The following is a 19,739-nucleotide window of genomic DNA, read 5'->3' on the forward strand; positions in this document are numbered from 1 at the left end:
CAAGGTGAGGGGCCCCTGGCTCTGGCTCATGGAGCGAGACCCTGCACCCCCAGTCCCACCTGCTAAGGGCTGCCCTGGGGGATGGACAGGAAGCCTGGGGACCCTGGAGGGAGGAGAAGCCACTAGCTGAGTTGTACCCAAGCCCTCATGATCCACACACAGGCTAATCCATACAGGCTCAGAAAGGACAAGCCAGCTCGGGGAATGCGTGACCCGTTCTCAGGAGGAAGCGCGAGAGGGGTTAAACATCCTGCCACCTGATGGCTTCGGTCACCAGTGTGATCAGGGGCTTGTCCCTGCTTGCACACCTGCAAGCTCACTCCTCTGGGCTGCCCAGATTTTACATCGTCCTCTGCAGGAAAACCCACCACCATTCCCCAGCAGGGGCTTCTTCCTTGCCCATCTCTCTCCAGGCCGGATTCTGGAATCATCTCCCCCACGTTCCTCTCCTCCTGCAGCAAAGCCTTGGAACTACACGGTGCTGAACATGGGATGTTTCCAGCAGAGTCCCCTCTGTTGCAGCTTCAGCCTCTGTCCTGTAGAGGATGCCAGGACCCCGGGTGAAGCTGTGGGACAGCATCCGCCCTCCAGGCAGGCGGGGGCAATTCAGAAGTCTTCACACGTCCTCTGTCAAAGCTCCAGTCCTCCATAGGACCCTCTGGTTCTCGTATTAAAGTTGCTGGAGTACCCACGCCTCTGCCCGGAGCCCTCCTTTGCTGCTCTCCTATCTCAGTCCATTCCTGCTGCTATAACAAGATCCCGCCGACCGGGACGCTTAGAAACAACACACATTTATTGCTCACGGTCCTGCAGGCTGGAAGTCCGTAATCAAGGGGCCGCATGGCCACGTTCTGGGGAAGGTCCTCCTCCCTATCTGTGGCCAGTACCTTCTTGCTGTGTCCTCACATGGTGGAGGGGCTGGGGAGGGCACTGGTCCCATTCATGGGGGCCCATCCCTCATGACCCAAGCGCCTCCTCCCAGAGGCCCCACCACCTCCTAATACCACCATCGTTGGGGGGTCAGGATTTCAAAATAGGAATTTTGGGGGGACACAAACATTGAGGCCATAGCACCTCCTGAGTCTCGCTCAGAGCTTCTGATGTTTGCTGCGTTATCAGAGCCAACACTACCCGTCTGCCCCAGGGCCTTTGCCCTTGCTCTGCTTCCCACCTGGACTGTGCTGCCTCCAGCAGGCCTTGCTTGACCAGCCTCTCTAAAGTAGCCCGCCCAGCACTCTGTCCCTGTAGCTTGTTTTCATCAGAGGGCTTCCTGTTCATTCTCTGCCCCCACCTTCTCTAGAACGTGAGCTCCGCAAGGGTATGTGTCCGCCCAGTGGCGGCTGCATCCCCGGCACTTAGTGCCGGCTGGGGCTCCATTCGGCCCCCCGCCTTGGAACCCCCGGGATTCCGTTTCCCTCCCTGACCCACCTGGTACCTGTGCACCGCCTGGACCTCCGGTCACAGGCAGAGGAGAAAGCTGACCCTCTGAGCCTCCGAGCAAACCTAGGAAGAGCTTTAACAAAGTCAAGGGCGGTACAAAGCTCCCTCCCTTCCTGGGAGGGGCCCCGTGGACTGGACCGGGGCTGGCCTGCCACTCACGCAGCACGCACACAGTGCTGACCAGGGCTCTAACTGGGGACGCAGCAGCCCCAGAAACTTGTGGAGAATCTGTCCGTAGAACAAAGAATCCTTTCCGAGGGCTGAGTCCTATAACCCTTCCTCCCAGCCCCACCCGCGCTCTCATCAGTGGCTTGGGCCTTGCAGATGCAGCACCGGTTTCTGTCTGTGTTTTGCGAATTCTTAGAGAAATAATTCACATCCACCATATTTGCCTACGTTATGTAATTGTCATCATATAGACATAAAAGCATATCATACATACTGTTCTGAGCCTCTATTTGTTTTTCAGTCGGTGTATTTCAGAGAGCTGCCCACACCAGCATATAACAGAACCGTGGCTATTTTTAAAATAATTCCTTTTCTTTTTTTCACATTAAGTCATACAGGAACACGATAAAAATCCAAATGGGTAGAAAATGGATGCAGTGAAAAGGGGTCTGCTGCCCACATGCCCCCAAGCCCCTCACTATGACCCGTTTCTAGGATTTCCTTCCATGGCTTTTCCACCCAGCACATACAGGTGAGTGTAGACCCACAGGTGCATGTATACTGCATATACCATGGGATCTCACCCGGTTTGCAAACATTAAAGGACTCTCTAACATTCCCATTCCTCGTCCATCAGCGTTCAGCCCACCACCGCCCAGCAGGTGCATGCGAAGAGCCAGGTTCCATGCAACAGTGAGACACACTCAGGTTTCTTCCTTGCTCGTGAACATGCTGTGGCTCCCTACTGCCCAGCATATCTGGCCTGGCTTCCAGGGGTGACAAGGGAAGAGGCCACACACCCTGGGTTCAAAGCCCAGCTCAGCCACCTAGTCATGAGTAGCCACAGCGTGCTCCACGTCCCCGGGCCACAGGCCGATGACAGCCCCAGAGGCCTGCAGCGAGGCTAGGGCCTGGGAAAGTTTATACTGCCCCCCCCCCATTTGACAGTCGTTTGTTTCAGTGCCTGAATTCCTGAGCCTCAGCTGGGTCCCAGCATGGGCACCACGAAGCCCCTGGATGGCCACTCTGCACGCGTACCCCTCTGCACGCCTCCCAGCACGCAAGGCTGCAGAGGGCCCGGCCTCCCAGCACACACAGATGTCCCAGGCTGGGGCCCTGGCCCTGCACCTCCAGCTCTGAACGCAGGGCCTGCCCACACTCGCTCACTCACTCACCCCTTCATTCCGCAGTCATGCCCAGGCCCCTGCTCCAGGCCAGGGAGGACACAGATGGAAGGCAGGGCCTTGTCTGAGGTGCCGAAAGTGCAGTGATGGGGACACTTGCATAGACAGTTGTCACATGGTCCATGTGTGCCATGACAGAGGAGGCTCTGAGTCCCTGGCCCAGCAGGTAAGGAGAGGAGGCCTCCTGGGTGAGGACCAGAGGCTGGCAGGGAGGGTGGGGAGGGCTTCCAAGCAGAGAGGACCGTGGGAGCAACAGCAGGGAGGCAGGCGGGAAACCCGCGCATGGGTGTGTGTGTGTGTGTGCGTGCGTGCGCACGTGAGTGCATGAGGGAGTGTGTGTGCAAAGGAGTTCTGTCTCCTGGATGCCTTTGGCCCCCAGGCCTCGCCTTGGCCTTCAGCTGCAGCCTGTGGACAGTGCCAAAATGCACTTTGCTCTGAGTTTTGCACCAGAGTTTCCATTCTCTGCCCTGGGGCCCCTCTACTGCAGGGGGCGGGGCGAGAATGCTCGGGCCACTTGCGAACACAGCCTAATGTAGGGCCAGTGCCCCCCGGATCCCGTCCCCTGGTGCTGGGGGGTCGATTCCACAGGCTTGCTTGTAAGCGCAGGGTCCTGGCCGACTCCGCCTCCCGCTGCCAGCAGCAGCTCTGGTGGTGCCCGCCCTTGGTGGCTTCCCCCCACCGCCCCCTAGCGTCACCTCCCAAAGAAGCCACCTGCGCCCTAGTTTGTGATAGGCTCTGCCATTGTGGGGACCTAAGCTGAGACACTTCTGAATTGGGGTTATTTCAGGGGAAAACCGAGAAGAGCATGCACCCAATCATTAAAGAGGACTTACCTCCGAGAAAGCACGGGGCAGGGGAGGACGTTTTTATCACTCCCTTTATATAATTTTCAAGATCACAGTGTGACCTTGACATCACAGGTGCAAATCTACAGTCACCTGAACTCTGATGCGCCCAAAGACAACTCCTGGGGACACTCAGATGCTTGTGCAGTTTTCCTCAGTCATTCTGGGTTCAAACTGGGCCAAATTCAAGATCCTCCCCCAGCCTCCGTCACCCGGGTTGACCCTGAGCTCGGGGGCCTCCCCGGCTGTCACAGGCTGGCGTGGAGAGGGTGTGAACCTCTCCGGCCTGGCTCTTCCCGGTCCTGTGTCGCCCCCTACGATGGCGAATCTCACATGTCTGCCTGGCTGGGTGCCCATACAGGCGGTTAAATGTTATTCTGGATGTTTCTGTGGAGGTGTTTTGGGGTGAGACTAACATGTAAATCAGCGGACGTTGAGTAAAGCAGATGGTCCTCCATAATGTGGGTGGGCCTCGTCCCATCATCCCAAGGCCCGAATAGAACAAAAGGCTGACCTTCCCTGAGCAGACGGCACTGCCCCGGGCCCCCCCTGCTGGCCCACCCCACAGACAGTGGACTCGCCAAGCCTGTGCAATCCCACGGCTAAACTAAACATTTCCACACACGCACACCCTAGTACTTCTATTTTGCTGGAGAACCCTGACTAATACACCCCCGTGAGGCTGGGACCCTACCTACCCACCCCCGGCCCCCGATGTAAGTGCCTCCTCAGCCCTTTCTCAGGTGCACGGGCCGGTCCACTGCTCTCTTTCCTGCCCAGCTCAAGGCAGGGTGTAGAAAGACCAGGAGTTTCTGCTATACGCTCACGCCAGCCTAGGAACAACCTGGGGGCCATGCTGTCGTTTCTAATCTGTTGACATCACTCCACAAAAGTACCAGGGACTTCTTCAGCCACAACCAGCAACTGCCTGGGCTTCCCCTCCCCGATCAGTTAGGATGAGGTACACTCATTCCTCTCTCAAGTTCACATCTGGGGGTAGGATGTAACAATGCTGAGAGGCATCTCTGCTCCTTCCAGCTGCCAGCTCCATCCTCCTGAGGGCATGGCCTTTGTCCTCAAGGCCTCAAAATGGTGGCTAGAGTTCCAGCCATCACATTCAAATTCTAGGTAGTAGGATTGAGGAAGTGAAGAAGGAAAGAGGCGTGAGGAACATGCTAATGATCCTTTGTGATGAAGGTTCTTGGAAGCAGCTGCTTCTGGCTTGTAGCCCATCTGTAAGAGCTTAGTCACGCAGCCATATGCAGCCGCCAAGGAGGCTGGGAGATACAGTCCTTATTTGGGGAGCCGTGTGACTAGCTAAAAATTGGGGTTTCTATTATCCTGGAAGAAAGCGAGCAGATATAGGGGGGCAACCAGTAACTCTTGCCCTACCCAGGATCTGGGGCCAGGGTGGGAAAGCAGAAGTCATCCCCGCCCCCAGGCTCAGCATTGCCCCCGGGGAAGGGGCGGTGGGCATCAGAGGGCCCCCAGGCTCAGCGTTGCCCCCGGGGAAGGGGAGGTGGGCATCAGAGGGCCCCCGGCAGATCTGTACACAGCAGGCAGCAGAGCCCCCAAAGATAAATGTGGGACCACCTCCCCACCTCCACACACTCCTCCAGGAGGCCCAGAGAGGACAAGACCCCAGCGGGTCCTCCTTGACAGCGGGTCTTAGGACGGGAGGGGAGCCAGACCGTGGCGTCCGGCCGTGCAGTTTGCACAACACGTTGGGGTGTCCACCCTGCGCCAGGCACCCACGAGTCCAAGACAACCTGCTTCCCACTCAGGCCGCGAGGCCACAACACCACCTCCACCTTCCGGCCCTGATGTGCTATAGGCTGACTCCCCAAACCCGCCGATTCCACTGGATGCTTCACCCGGCGTGGCTCCTGCCACAGGGAGGTGGCTCCGGTCCCCACGGCCTCCACACGGGGTGCCCCTGAGAGCCTGTCACTTGGGCAGTGGATTCAAAGCCACAGCAAGTGTCAAAAGCAGATCCAGAGAAGGTGGCGCCCCGGCGCCCCAGGGACGGTCCTGGGGGCTTCCTGGACTTTTCTATCCTGCTGAACGTTAGAACGTTGGTTCCTGGGTTCACAGCTTCCACGGCCGGCTCCTGATCGTTGGGCACCGGGTCTGCTGCACGCTGGCTTGTTCCGGAGCCTGTGCAAACACGGGCACGGGACGGTGTCACTCTGCCGGCCAAGGCTCGCGGGGCGTGAGGGTTAATGTGAGCATCAGCTTGGCCGGGCCATGGCACCCAGGTGTTCGGTGCTGCGAAAGGCGAGCTTCAGATGAGATTAACATTCCAATCAGCAAGGAGACTCCGGGGCAGAGGCCCCCTCGGCAGTGTGGGTGGGCCTCGCCCAATCAGGAGAAGAATGAAAGCTTTCTCCCGGAGCAGAAACAGCTGGGTGGAGTGATCCCGGGACGAGCACCCACGACTGGGAATGACCCAGATGAGGCCTGAGGCTCCTCCTGAGGCGTCCTTCAGAAGGGCTCTGACATCCCATCCACGGCCCTCCCTCTGAAGGGGGTTGGCGAGGCAGCTGCCAGCACAGAGAGCCCCAGAAAGCTGGCTGGCTGCCCCCGAAGGGTCCTGTCTCTCGAACCCAACTCCGGGGCAGGCCTCTGTGGCCTGCCCTCACGTGCCTGGCCTGCCGGCTCATGTCCTCACTGGGGCCTTCGTGGTCGCTTGGCGCTGCCCCGGGGCTTGCGGGGGGCGCTGGGGGGCAGTGGGCTGTGGTGCCGACCTCCACTATCTGTAGACCCTGGAGGGGTGGGGAGACTCTAGTCCATGGCTGAGGCTGACTCCGACGAAGCCAGAGTCCCCACGGCCGGGTCCCTGGTGCGGATGTCCTGGCCTGAGCCGCCGGCCAGACTCGGTTCAGGACCCGCGTGGGCACACCTCCCTCCTCCAGCTCCGCCTGCGCCCTGTGGGACTGCGCCTCCCCAGCCTAGGGCCCCGCTTCCCCACACACACTAGTGACACAGGCCTGTCCCCGAGACCACCCCCCCCACCAGCCACTTTCTCCACCGCAGGGGACACATGCAGTTAGGGTGGGAGAGTCCTCGTGGCGCATCTCCCATCCCCCATGCTGTTTAATCCGGCCTACGCCCGTGGCCACAAGGGCACGGCCAGCGAGCGCCTTTGAGACCCCTTCCCCAAGAACCCTTGGAAAGGAGGACCCAATGACGAGTTCTGGACCTGTTCTGAAACGGTAGCGGGAAGGTGCAGGTTAAAGCTACAGTAAGAGGGACTGAGGTTAGACGTAAGGAAGAACTTCCCTCCCGGGTGGGCGTCAGGCCTATTGATGATTTATATCTGTCCTTCCTGATGGCTCAGCTGTGTGTTGGTTTCGGGGTGGGAGGGGGCGGGAAAAGCTTCCAGAGGGAGTGTCCCACCCCCGAAAGGATTCGGGCAGCCCCTACCTCCCAGGCTGGGGTGAGGGTAACATGAGGGCAGATGCTAACACGGGATGTATCTTTGAGACACGGGAGCAGAAGAGGAATGGGATGTGTCCTCTGTGTTTCGAGGTTAACGCCCAGGCCTGGCAGGGTCACGGTCAAACTGGCGCTTTCCCAACGCCGCGGGCGAATGTGCAAAATTAGCACAACCCTTCTGGGAGGTTGTTCTGAACATCAGTTACACGAAACAAGCATTATTGTTTCTGAATGCAAGCGCCGGGCTGGCGCGGTGGTTCTGCTCACGTTCTAGACCCGAGCCGTCCCATCAGGTGGCCGCTGCACACTCGGCAGGGGTGCGTGGGGAGCGGAACAGACAGACTGGGGGGGTGGCGGGGGCAGACACGGGCGCGGGAGCTGTGGGATGGCGCGGGCACTGACCTCGGACGTCCCTGGGCAGGATCGGGGCCTTACTTAGGCCCGGGTCGCTCTGCCACGTGGCGCTGGGGAGGGTGAAGCTGACCTCAGGCACCGGGGGCATCTTCTCGTCTACACAGTGAACAGGAGAGAAGAGGACATTAGTTTAGGGGCCACCCCGTGAGTCCTGGGGATGAGAGGAGATCATGAGCAATCTACGCAGCGTGTTGAGTACCTACCATGTGCCCGCTGGGCTCCTTGCTGAGGCCACCTTGTTTGTACTCCCCACAGCCCAGGCCTTTCTGGAATGTTCCCCGCTCTGGCTTTGGTTCCTTTCCCTCCGCCAGCAACCATGCTCTCCTTCCCTCTCCTTCCCTCTCCTTCCCCTGTTTGCTCTGAGCCGGCCATGGCCCAGCCACGGGGAGGGTTTCCCGGGGTTACTGAGCAGAGTTCAGTCAGACAGAAGAGGAAGCAGCGAGGGAGAGGGTGTCTCCCCCAGACACGGTTGGGCGCCCCCAAGCAGAGGCCACCTGACGGCCTGAGCTCGGATTCCTGGCCCTGTGGTGTGCCCTGGTCACTTTGTTCTCTTCCCGACCCCTGCCTCCACCTGGCACACGTGTCCCCACAAGAGGGGGCTGTTCTGTTCTTGGGCGGCCGTTCCCACCCCGGCCCAGAGCGCACCTGACGCTTAACCAGGGCTGGGCCCGCTACTGCTGGCAAATCAGGGAAGGAACGGGGAATCGAGAGGTCTGGGCACAGCAGAGGGCACAGGACTGAGCCCGCAGAGCGGGACAGAGACTCGGGACTGCTGGTGGGGATGCGCCACAGTGCGGCCCTGGTTGGAGACGGGGTAGTGGTTTCCCAGGAGATTCAACAGAGGATTGCGTCGTGATGCACAGACCCACTCTCAGGTATTAGCCCAAAGACCCGGAAACGGACGTTTAAGCAAACACTGTACTCAGAGATTCACGATGGCCGGGAGGTGGAAACCACTCACGACAGTACAAACATGTGACCTAGTACCGGCCATAACAGAGCATGAACTCTGATGCTGCCACAGCCCAGGGATGCCCCGCACGAGAAGCCAGACCCACAGCCGCACGTCGTGGGAGTCCGTGAGCAGGAAGTGGCCAGAACAGGCCAACCCGCAGCGACAGGACGTACGTCAGTGGCTGCCAGGGGCTGGGGGGGGAGAGTGGGGTTCAGGGTCTCCTTTTGGGGTGACGGAATGTTCTGGAACCACCCAGTGGTGGGGACGCACAACATCGTAAATACACTAAATGCCACTGCGTTGCACACTGCTGAGTTTCGTGTGTGAGTTTTACCGCAGTTTTTAAAGGAACGGGAGTCGGACCTGAAGAACACCCCTGACCCGCGCAGGGAGACGCGCACAAGCTCGTCAGGAGCCGCAACTAGGGAGGGAGGCCAGAGACCCAGCGAGCCGGGCAGCCAATGCGACCGAACTGCCGGGCTGTCGTCTCTGCTTTAGGGATGAGTGTCCTGAGCTGTTCCAGCTCATCAGGGAGAAAGGGCTCCTCATTTAGAGGATTCGACCATTTTTAAGGAAGGTTTCAGGGCGGGTTTCATGCTCCCCAAATGAGCTGGCAGATAGCAGGGGGCATGGGGAAGACGCACCTTGCGCTTGGCCCAGGACAGGGATGAGAGAAAGGTGTAGGAGCACCTGTGCGGCCCGGGCCTGGGCGCCCCCTCCTCGCTGGGGGTGTCTACCATTCTGTGAAATGGGCCCCTACGTGGTAGGTTTTCCGTGAGTGATAAATGAGGGGACACGTTTACTCCCTCCTGGCACCCAACCGCTGTCCACTCGGTGACAGCTGTTCTTCCCCCGTTCAGATGCCCGCAGGGCTGAGGCTCGACGCTGCACACCCAGACGCTGCACACCTCAGGCCTGAGTGCAGGGCCAGCAACACCACCGCCCGAAACTGCGAACAAGCAGTCAGACTACTACTGCAAGGGTCTCTCAGCCCAAGCAGCCTGCCCCAGGGGAGCCCAGGCCTGTGCAAACACAGTCAGTGGTGATCCTCGGGCTCCCTGCACGGATCTGCACGGCCCCCGCCTGCGATACGGGATCCCTGGTCCACTCCCGCTACCTGCAGGGCCTCCCTGTACACCTGCCAAGGACACGTGTGTTCCTCCTCCAAGCAGACAGCCAGGCCCAGCGGGAGGGGCACGGGAGCGCCAGCCCTGGCTGCAACAGCAACACTCAGCGTGGGCCTGGAGACGTCACTTCGGCTCAGTTAACCCATTTGAACCAGCGGCTGCAGATCCAGGAGGACCAATGATGCTTATAACAGGTTCAGACTCTTCCACCACAGAAACAAAGGGCTGTAGAGGGGAACCTCTGTTTCCTGTGGGGTGGGCCCAGCCTTTGCTTAGGGTGCCCACAAAGCGGGACTCGGCACCTCCCTTTCTCACCCACTCTGGTTTATTTGAAAAAGGCTGGTTTCTTTTGCACACAGACAAAAAGGAAGCGCACTGAACTGTCTAGCTGTCATGTGCAATAAACGCTCTCTCACCGCAGAGGGAAAGCTCTCGAAAGATTCACGGGGGACGCGGCACGCTCTGGGATTTCCTTGAAACCTCTCCAGGAAAGCAGACAACGCTCGAGTGGATGGAAACGCGTCTCGGGAGTGCAGGAGCAGAGTGGGTGGAGAACGCCGCTGCTGCACGGGGAAGCTGCTCCTACTTCTGGGTCCATTAGCAATTTCATAATACAACGGGGGAGGGGGGACAAAGCAAACTCCTTTCTAAATCACCTGTAGAGACAGGTTCCAAGGGGCTTGTCTCTAGGGGACGGGAGCTCACAGGAGCCCAGTGGCTTTGGCTACATGGTCACAGCCAGGCCTCTCCAGAGCTGCCCCAGCAGGTGTTCCCATGGTGCCCCTCCAGGGGAGGGCCTGGGGACGGGCGCCTGGGGCGCCTGGCCGCCCGCTGGGAGGACAGTGGTGGGCACGCGCCCGGCCCTGCACGCCTGATGCCACTGCGCTCTCCGGGACCGTGTGACTGTTCACGAGCATGCAAACAGGAGGACGAGTTAATAAAAGCTCCTGAAAGTGGCAAATCCCATGCGGATGGAGAACGCTTGAAGAGTTTCTAAGCTTTTGCGGTGCTATCGCAGGCCTGTGTCGCCAGTGGCCGTCCCAGGAGCCGAACCGAGAAATCACAGGTGGGTCCCAACTCTGTCCCAGGATCAGAGACTTCTGAAGAATTTGAGAGCACGGATATGAGCCGGGTTGTGCAAGGTGCACACCCACCAGCGAGACAGAGCACGTTGCCACGGTCCTCAAAGTCCGCGGCCACGGCCCTAGGATGCACTCCCTCCTTGACCCACACATGCCCTGATACCGAAACCAGACGTGAGGGAAGGCATAAAAGTCCGGTCGAGCACTAGGGATCGGGTCTGCCGCTCCCAGCCGTGTGACCTCGTGCAGGGCCCTGAACCTTGGTCCCTCAGTTTCCTTCTCTGTGCCACGGGGACAGGGCTGCTGTGAGGACAAGTGAGCTGACACCCGCCGAGCGCCTGGTACAGAGCAAGCGTTCTGTCACCGTGAGCTCTGATTACATGGTCAGTGAAACAGGCTCATCCGTGGCCAGGACTGACCTGCTTGTGGGTTTTTTCCCAGCCTCGATGGGGCTGATACTTTTGCAAATAGAATAAAGATGAATCACTAGAAAGACTAATGGGAAAATTTTCAAAGAGACAGGATGCAGGCCATTTATCCCAAGTGGTGGCACGCTTTCTAGAAGCTGGGTCTCGACATCCTCTGTCAGGCACAGTTTGTGGGCACCCCTGGAGGAGCGCCGACACCCCCACTCTGTGTCTGCAGCTGTGATATGCCAGCCATACTGGCTAGCCTACAACAGGGGCCGGTGTCTGTGCCGCCACTCACCCAGGAGGAGGCCACCTTACGGGGGAGTACACCAGCGGTCTTCTCTCGCGGAGGATTTTACCTGCATTCCAAAGTTCTCACCACGAGCTCATCCTGTGCTCAGGAGCCAGAATTCAAACCCAGACCAAGAAGGACCGCACGCAGGCAGCCCACCGTGTTTTGAGCCACCGCTTCAAACTCTGTTGGGGTGCCAGGTGGGCCAGAAGTGAAGCCGAGTGCCCCTGGGAATGTTTCGTCTCGTGAAGCCAGTGGCCTTGGCCCACTCCCGGCCCTGAAGACCTCAAACTAACAGCAAGGCGCACACAGCTGATAGCAGCCCAAAACGTCGCACTTTCCAAAGATTCACCCTTGGCAGGAGGGGCAGACGAAGCCCCAACATGCTATCTTATCTTTCTGATCTGGTACCTGCGTGGACACTGAGGCTGGGTTTTATCTTGGAGGCCATGGGGACAGCGGGGAAGAAGCTCTTTCCGGACGACTTTGTCAGCTGCAGGAGGGCCGGGGGTGGCTGGCTCTCAGCCACAGGCTTGACCACCTGCAGGGACAAGCACACAGCAGGGCAGGGCATAGAGAGTGGGCACAGAAGAGGTAACATGTCAGTGGCATTTGACCCAAAGCCACGCACGGATCAAGGCCTACTATGTGGCAGTCTGCTGCAGGCACGAGACATACCTCAGTGGACAGAAGCAGGATCACTGCTAGTGCGCTCCTCCAACCCCCAGAGAGAAATGAATGAGTGAATGAATGAATGATCCTCTCCTGGCTGTTGGTTGTCTCCCCTCCCATGTTCTACTCTCAGTGCCCCCGAAAACGGGTGGGGGGGGAGTTAAATGGTTAACATTTAAATAGATTGACTGAGGAGTGCCTGGGGGGCTCAGTCGTTGGGCGTCTGCCTTCAGTTCAGGTCATGATCCTGGGGTCCTGGAATGGAGCCCCGCATCGGGCTCCCTGCTCCGCGGGAAGCCTGCTTCTCCCTCTCCCACTCCCCCTGCTTGTGTTCCCTCTCTCACTGTCTCTCTCTCTCTAATAAATAAATAAAATCTTTAAAAATAAATAAATCGATCGACTGAGTAGAGCAGATCGCCCACAGCTGTGTGGGTGGGCCTCGACCAATCAGTTGAAGGCCTGGATAGAACAAAAGGGCTGACCATCCTGGAAGTGAGAGAGACTCCTCCTGCCTGATTGCCTTGAGATGGGACTTTGGGTTTTCCTGGCTCTGGACTTAAACTGTCTCCAGCTTGCCAACCACGGCTCTGGGATTTGTCTGCCTCCATAAATACACGAGCCAATTGCTTATAATAAAGCTTTGTGTGTGTGTGTGTATGCATATGTGTGTGTGTGCACATGTGTGAATGCGTGTGTGTGTCTGTGTATGTGAATGTGTGTGTGTGTGTGTGCCCGCATGAGTGTGTATAAGAGTATGTATGCATGTGTGAGTGTGTGAGCATCTGTGTCATGCACGCGCACACACACACCCTACTGGTTCTGTTTGGAGAGCTCTGACTGGTACGCTCACCCTCTGACCCCTGCTACGGTCCTACCTTCAATCCTACTGCCTGATTGCCAGAGTGGTTTCAGCTTGAATCAGCAAGTGTCCACTGTGCACCTGGCAGAGGCGGAGCCACATCTGTCAGGCCCCTGGCCCACAGCCAGCTCGCCCAGAGAGAACCTGCTAACTTTCTCCAGTTTATTTCACCAAGAGTAGGATGGAAAGAAACCTCACCAAGGGAACACCATTCCCATATGGACTAGAACCTGTGCCAAACCCACCCTCTCCCCCATGCAAACATTACTTCACACCATTGTCATCAATGTGGTCAGCGAGTGATCAGTGTGGCCAGGGAGTGGTCAGTGTGGTCAGCGAGTGATCAGTGTGGTTAGTGAGTGATCAGTGTGGCCAGAGAGTGATCAGTGCAGTTAGTGAGTGATCAGTGTGGTCAGTGAGTGATCAGTGTGGCCAGGGAGTGGTCAGTGTGGTCAGCGAGTGATCAGTGTGGTTAGTGAGTGATCAGTGTGGCCAGGGAGTGGTCAGAAAGTGCTCACTGTGGCCAGGGAGTGATCAGTGTGGTCAGAGAGTGATCAGTGTGGTCAGGGAGTGGTCAGTGTGGCAAGGGAGTGGTCAGTGACTGGTCAGTGTGGCCAGGGAGTGATCAGTGTGGTCAAGGAGTGATCAGTGTGGTCAGCAAGTTGGTCAGTGTGGCCAGGGAGTGTTCAGCGTGGTCAGCAAGTTGATCGTGTGGTCAGCGAGTGACCGGTGCATTCAGGGAGTGATCAATGTGGTCAGCAAGTTGATCAGTGTGGCCAGGGAGTGATCAGTGTGGCGCTCTGCTGTGTGCTGGATTCTGCTTAAATGTTGTGGAGACTTCCACAGGTCAACACGGTCCAGTGTCCCAAAAAGGTAACTAGAAACAAGGAACACTGCCCACAGAGGGATGCTGAAGTGGTCAGAAATGAAAGACGGCCTACTTGGCCTCGGGATGGGGAGCAGACGACCATCAGGGGCCGCACAATGGACAGCGCGTGGAGCTCAGTCCCAGCAGTGGAGGCGCACCCCGGACCCGAGCCCAGCAGACCGGAGGTAGCCCCTCGCCAGCCCGGGCAGGGACCTCTCTGCAGAGAGGAAGGCCAGGCCCGGGGCCAGGCTCCTGCAGGAGAGACACCGCGTGGTGGGCAGCGCCTCACGACTCACACGGTTACTATGTGCCTGACGGGAGCTAGAACCAAGCAATGTACCTTTTCAGGGTAAAAATGCCAATACCACGTGGGCACTTGAGAATTTATAAACGAACATTTAGGAAGAACAGGAGATGAGAAGCTGGTGCCCGCCCTGTGATGTGGCTACTGAAAACAGGCACGCACCCAGCTTCCGATGAAGAAGGGGTGGGGGCCCAGGTGTCCTTTCTCCTCCTCCTCCGCACCTGGGGCCCTCCTGCCTCCACCATAACAGTGGGGGTCAGTCCGACCCTCCCTCTCTGCCATCCCAGCTCGACCCCGCGACTGGGCTAGGAGGCCAGCCAATGTCCACCCACCGGCTGCACGCTCCAGGTGAGGGAGGGTGACCGCTTCCTCCTGGCCTTCCTCTCTGCAGAACCACCCCTGCCTGGGCTGGCGAGGGGCCACCTCTGCTCTGCTGGGCTCGGCTCCGGGGTGACAGTGGCCTTCGGGTCCCTGGAGTCCAGGGCCACCTCCTGCGGAAGGTGGAGGGAGGAGTGGCCACTGCCACCCTCACGGTCCTGAGCCTTGGAGCGCCGGGTGGCTGCGATGAGAGCGATGCTCTTGGTGCTCATGGCCATCTCCTTGAGGGCCTGAGCGCTCAGGGCTGGGCCGCCGGCCTCTGCCGCCATCTGCGAGCGGCCCAGGTCCAGGCCAGTCGGGGGGCACATCTTGGAGACCAAGTTCTTCATACTTGGGGAGCTCGATGGCTGTAGGGACCAGCGTCAGCGATGGTCAGACATCACCAGGCTGCCCCGGTTGGCCCGCCCCCCGCTGGGCCCCAGAAACCGACTCGGGGCCAGTGACTCGGGGCAAGTGGGGTGGGAGGAGGGCCAAGGAAGGTGCGTGAAGAAGCCAGTCCCTGGGTCCAGGACACCCTGGAGCCACGGGTCAGCACTCCCAAGGGCCGAGGAGCCCAGGGCATCTCCGCACCACCTGGAGTCATGGATGGGCCTACTTCCAGGGGCCTGAGCTTCCCAGCACCCCCACTAGGACAGGGGGCATCCCCAGCATGTGACCCAGGGTAAGAGTGCTCACTCACACTACCACTGGTAATCACAAATCTAGCAGCTTCTTAACGATAGTTCATAGTTCATAGGAAAGGCGTGAATATTCACAGCCTGCCCCTCCCCGGAGCCCCTCCATCTGCTGTCTGCCCAGTCCCGCAGCTCTGCGGGGGCAGGGGAGGCCTCCCCAGAGCCCGGGCCCTGCTTAGGGCGGCACACAAACCTCGTGAGCTGGTGGGGTTAGCAGGATGCGGAGGGACGGTGGTGGGAGAAGGGAATCAGGCTTGCCCAGCGCTCTCGATGGTGTGGCTTGCGACGATCTGCAGCCGCTGCTGCGGGGGACACACAGACGCATCTGCTGAGCCAGCTGCCGGGGCCCCTCAGCCCTTTGTCCAGCCGAGGAAAGCAGAGCCTGAGGCATGGGACGCTGTGGCCCACGTCGGGCCAGGGCAAGGTCGGGGGCCACACTGGGCGCGTGAGCCCTGAGTCCTTATCAGACGTGAGGGGGCCGCAGGAACCCCCGAAGTGGTGGCCAGCTGGACAGAAGCGCGGGTGGCCCGGGGACTCCACCTGCAGCCGGCTGGGCCGCCGGCCTCCGTGACACGGGGGCAATCTTGTAGAGGACGGAGACCCTACCTGGTGGGGTCTACACCAACTCTGGGTGGTTAGTGCCGGAACTGGGCTGCCGCACACCCAGCTGGCCTTAGATCTGCCACGGGAGAAACGGAACAGGAGGGAACGTCCAAGCTGAGACCCGAGGAATGGCAGTGGAAGAGCTGTGCTGAGTGCTGGGGGATGGCACGGGCAAAGGCCCTGGGGCAGGGACCAGCTTGGCACATCCAAGACACAGCAAGGAGAGGAGGATGGAACAGAGACATAGACTTGGCTCAGGACCCTGCATGTGGAAGACTTTGGCCGTTGGAAGGGGAGGAACTGCAGACAACCTTCCAGAACTTGCCCCGGTCCTATGGGTCTACTCTGCAAGAACAGGGCTTTCTAGGAGCCTCCTGTCGAGGCAGGTCGTCCGCGAGAGTAAGAACAAAGCATCACACGTCACACCCAGGCTCCCTGACGAGTGGGCTTGCGCCCCTGACCTCTGCTCTCTCGTCTACGAGATCCAAGTGGTGATAGGCCGAGCTGCTGGGAAGACTGCTCGCTCACCATGAGGCTGATGACAAGGGGTTTAAGCACCGTGTGAACCGCGGAGGCCTCTGGGGTGCTATCAGGAGAGTGCAGGGCCGCCTACCCCATGGCCAGGACTCCAAACTAGAGACACATGCCTGGCTGGCGTTTCCTCATGGTGAACCTCTAGCAAGCTGCTGAGCCCCTCCAGCCCTGTTGGCACCTGTGGAATAAGACTATGTATGCACTTGGTGCGGGGTGCCCCACGCCGTCGGAGCGCCCAGCTCCCTCCCGCCGAAGGCCACATCGGACGTGGGCAGCAAAGTTTCCTATGCCGGCTCCAGACTCAGGACATTGCCATGGGAACCCCCTTGGGGTCTGGGAGCAAACTGCACCCTCTCCTCGCCGGCCTGCCCATTGTAGCCACAGGGACAGCAGGTCGAGGGCAGGGGGCACGTCCATCTTGTTCACCTCTTACTGCCTGGCACAGGTGCTCAATGAACACGTAGTGAGGTTTGCAGATACTCTGCTTGCCCGCCCAGCGGCCGCCCCTTCTCGCTGGGTAACGAGCGCCAGTGTGACTCAGAGTGACGGCGTGGCCCGCCCTGAGACATGGTCAGACTCAGCCCGAGCCTGTCACGGTCCCCTCTTCCCTTCTCTGTAGGGAACTGGCCTAGCAGAGAGCAGGTGATCCACTGACCTAGTGACATCTACAGGGGAAGCCTCTGGAAGGGATTTTTCTCCCAGATGAAAAAGAGAGCCCAGCCCTCCCTTCCTCTTTAAGCTGTGGTTATATGGAGGTGTGATCTGTGGAGCTGTGGCAGCCTCTTCGACTCTAAGGGGAGACATTATTTACATGTCTGGGACATGGGCATCATCAAGTCATTTAAATCATGGCCCTGAGCCCCCTCATCCTCCCAATTCTCGTCAGATAATACACACCTGTGTTGATTAGAGCAATCTCATTGAGAAATCTGTTACCTGCAGCCAAAAGCATTCTGTCAGGACCGACAGTGACCGGAAAGCTAGAAGGGGTCTGGGGACAGAGGCCCAACTCCAGTACGGGAGTCCTGCTCACATGCGAGGCAGGCTGACCGGCTTCCTTCCTCCACCCCCTCGCGTCGGGTTGCCCTCATGACGGCAGCTCTGCGTAGTGCGTCCCCACCACGTCAGGCACATGCCGCCCTGCACGGAGGTATGCTGACCCCAGCAACTGCTTGATCAGGATCATGGTACAGGTGACTGGCAGACCAGGGACTCAAGCACCGGTCAGCCTGGCCTAAAGGCTGGCTGCCCACGGCCCACAGGCAGGGTCCCAGGGACTCGACCCTGTTAGGGCAGGGTGTCAGCAGCCCAGCCTGGCTGCGGGGAGACCCAGCTCCTCTCGTGCCGTCTGGAACATGGAGCCCGCACTCTGGCTCACGGCCTGCAGGTGGCTTGGCCCGCTGTGTTGCCACAGTCTGGGCCGCCTCAGGGCAGACCCCCTCCTCCGTACACTGAGGGCTGGAGGTGAAGGGCCCACTTCACAACCGACCTGCGATCAGCCCTGTGTCAGAGTGGGGCCAACACCCGTCCTCTCTAATCCATGGGTCAAGCGGCAAGCTCAGGCAGGTGTGGGCCAAGGAGCAGGTGGAAGAGACATCTAGTCTTGACTGGGGGGATGGGGCACTTTGTTCTCATATGCACACGCACGTGCACACACATTCCCAAACATACACACGCACCCTGAAACACGCACATGCACGCACTTGCACAATAAAGGTACCTGCACACCAAGAAGCCCATGTACATGCGTGTGCACGCATGTACACACGCATGTACACACACACATGCACACCCCAAGGCTGGAGCCCTGCTGTTTTCATTCCCCCATTCCCTCGCTGCACGTGAGTTAGACAAACCAGCGGCACAGGAATTTGGGGTCAAACTGGAGAACTGTGACCCTAGCAAGGATCAGAGGTGACGCCGAAGACGTGTCGCTAGTTTTGCTGGGGATGCTAACTGCACTGTGGTCATGGACGGAGGTGTCCCAGCTGTAGAACTGCATTCTGGGGGGACGTGTCACGATGTGTGTGACCTGAACCGGGTCCTCCCAAAGCTCCTGTGCTGAAGCCCCCGACGCGACTGATCTGGAGAGGGGCCTTCGGGAGGTCAGCATGGGGGGGTTCTGAGGGCACAGGACTGCGTCCTTCGAGAGAGGAGGAGAGGGGTCTCTCCAGCACATGAGCACGTGGCACAGACACAGTGTGCACAGGCCGGGGAGAGGCTCCTCGCCAGAAACGCACCCCGCTGTTCCTCCACGGCGGCCGCCGGGCCTCCACAACCGTGAGAGGTAGGCGCCGGGTGTGAGCCCGCCTGCCCGGGACGTTCCATCAGGCAGACGAGCGGCTAAGACGGGGACACAACCTGGTCAATGCTAACATGAAAACTGGGGGCAAGTCTGTGAGTGATGACTACGGCTCTGCTCTGGTGGTGGAAGTCACCAAGACAAAAGTCAGCAGGAGGGCGGACAAGCATTGGCCGTGGGACACGGTGGGACGCCGAGGGAACAAAATACACCCAAAGTGAAAGCCACCCTTCTAGCAGCCAGCTCCCCAGCCTCGAAACCTCCCTGCACAGCCAGCACCTCCTGGGACGTGTGTGTTCATCTTAAACAGCCCTGCAAGGAAGGGACGGTAGCCGGACTTCCCGACAGGACACTCGGGGCCATGAGCCCTGGGGCTGCACCCCACCAGCCAAGGGCACGGCCATGCCCGGGCGGGAGAGGGGAGGGCGTGGGTACCTGTCCGTCTGCAGCAGCATCCGCGGCAGCTCAAACTGGGCGCCCCATGGGAGGTCCTTCCTGTCTGGCTGGTCGTGGCCAGCCTCGTCCGGCGGTGGGGGGGATAGGTTCAGAACCGAGCCATCCTGGGGACAGGCAGAGAGGCTCACTTCGGGCTGTGCCTCCCCGGCACAGAGACAGAAAGGATGCTCTGTGCAAAGGGCGAGTGCCACGGAGCGCCAGGGCACAGCCTCGAGAAGCCACACACAGTCACCATGTGACCCGGGAATCCCACCCCCGGGCATGCACCCGAAGAACCGGAAGCAGGGACTCAAGCAGATGCTGCTACACCCATGTTCTTGGCAGCATCACTCCCAACAGCCACGCAGTGGAAGCGCCCCACGTCCATCGGCAGACGGCTGGACAGACACAAGGCGGCCCATCCACACCGCAGAACATCCCTCGGCCTTAGAAAGGAAGGATGTTGTGAGGCCGGCTCCCACAGGGACAGATCTGGAGGGCGTCGTGCTTGGTGAAAGAAGCCAATGCCAGATGGACAAGGACTATCAGGTCACCGGGTCACCAAACCCATAAAGACAGAGAGTAGACGGTGGCGCAGGGGCTGCGTGCTCCCTGGGGACGGACTTGCTTTCGGTAAAACAGCCTTCCTGAGTTCTGGGAGAGCGTCTAGAGAAGTGCGCCTGGGGGTGGTCCTGGGGACCCTGACATGCACTACAGGACACACGGCAGGAGTAGGAAGGAGAGCCCCCAGTGGC

The 19,739-nt window shown here is 59.4% G+C and overlaps 1 protein-coding gene across 1 annotated transcript in view; it reads right to left on the reverse strand.

Annotated features, from left to right (window-relative positions):
• Positions 1–19,739, reverse strand: part of LOC113932051 (kinesin-like protein KIF19) — a 46,419-nt gene that overhangs the window by 4,853 nt on the left and 21,827 nt on the right. The window contains exons 15-20 of the mRNA XM_035722237.1: positions 18,985–19,109; positions 15,304–15,412; positions 14,391–14,783; positions 11,767–11,896; positions 7,478–7,585; positions 5,554–5,794 (exon numbers count right to left, since the gene is read on the reverse strand). Coding sequence (XP_035578130.1) covers positions 5,554–5,794; positions 7,478–7,585; positions 11,767–11,896; positions 14,391–14,783; positions 15,304–15,412; positions 18,985–19,109 — 1,106 coding nt within the window. The remainder of the gene's footprint in view (positions 1–5,553; positions 5,795–7,477; positions 7,586–11,766; positions 11,897–14,390; positions 14,784–15,303; positions 15,413–18,984; positions 19,110–19,739) is intronic.

Source organism: Zalophus californianus, chromosome 10 (assembly GCF_009762305.2).
Source record: "Zalophus californianus isolate mZalCal1 chromosome 10, mZalCal1.pri.v2, whole genome shotgun sequence".
NCBI lineage: Eukaryota > Metazoa > Chordata > Mammalia > Carnivora > Otariidae > Zalophus > Zalophus californianus.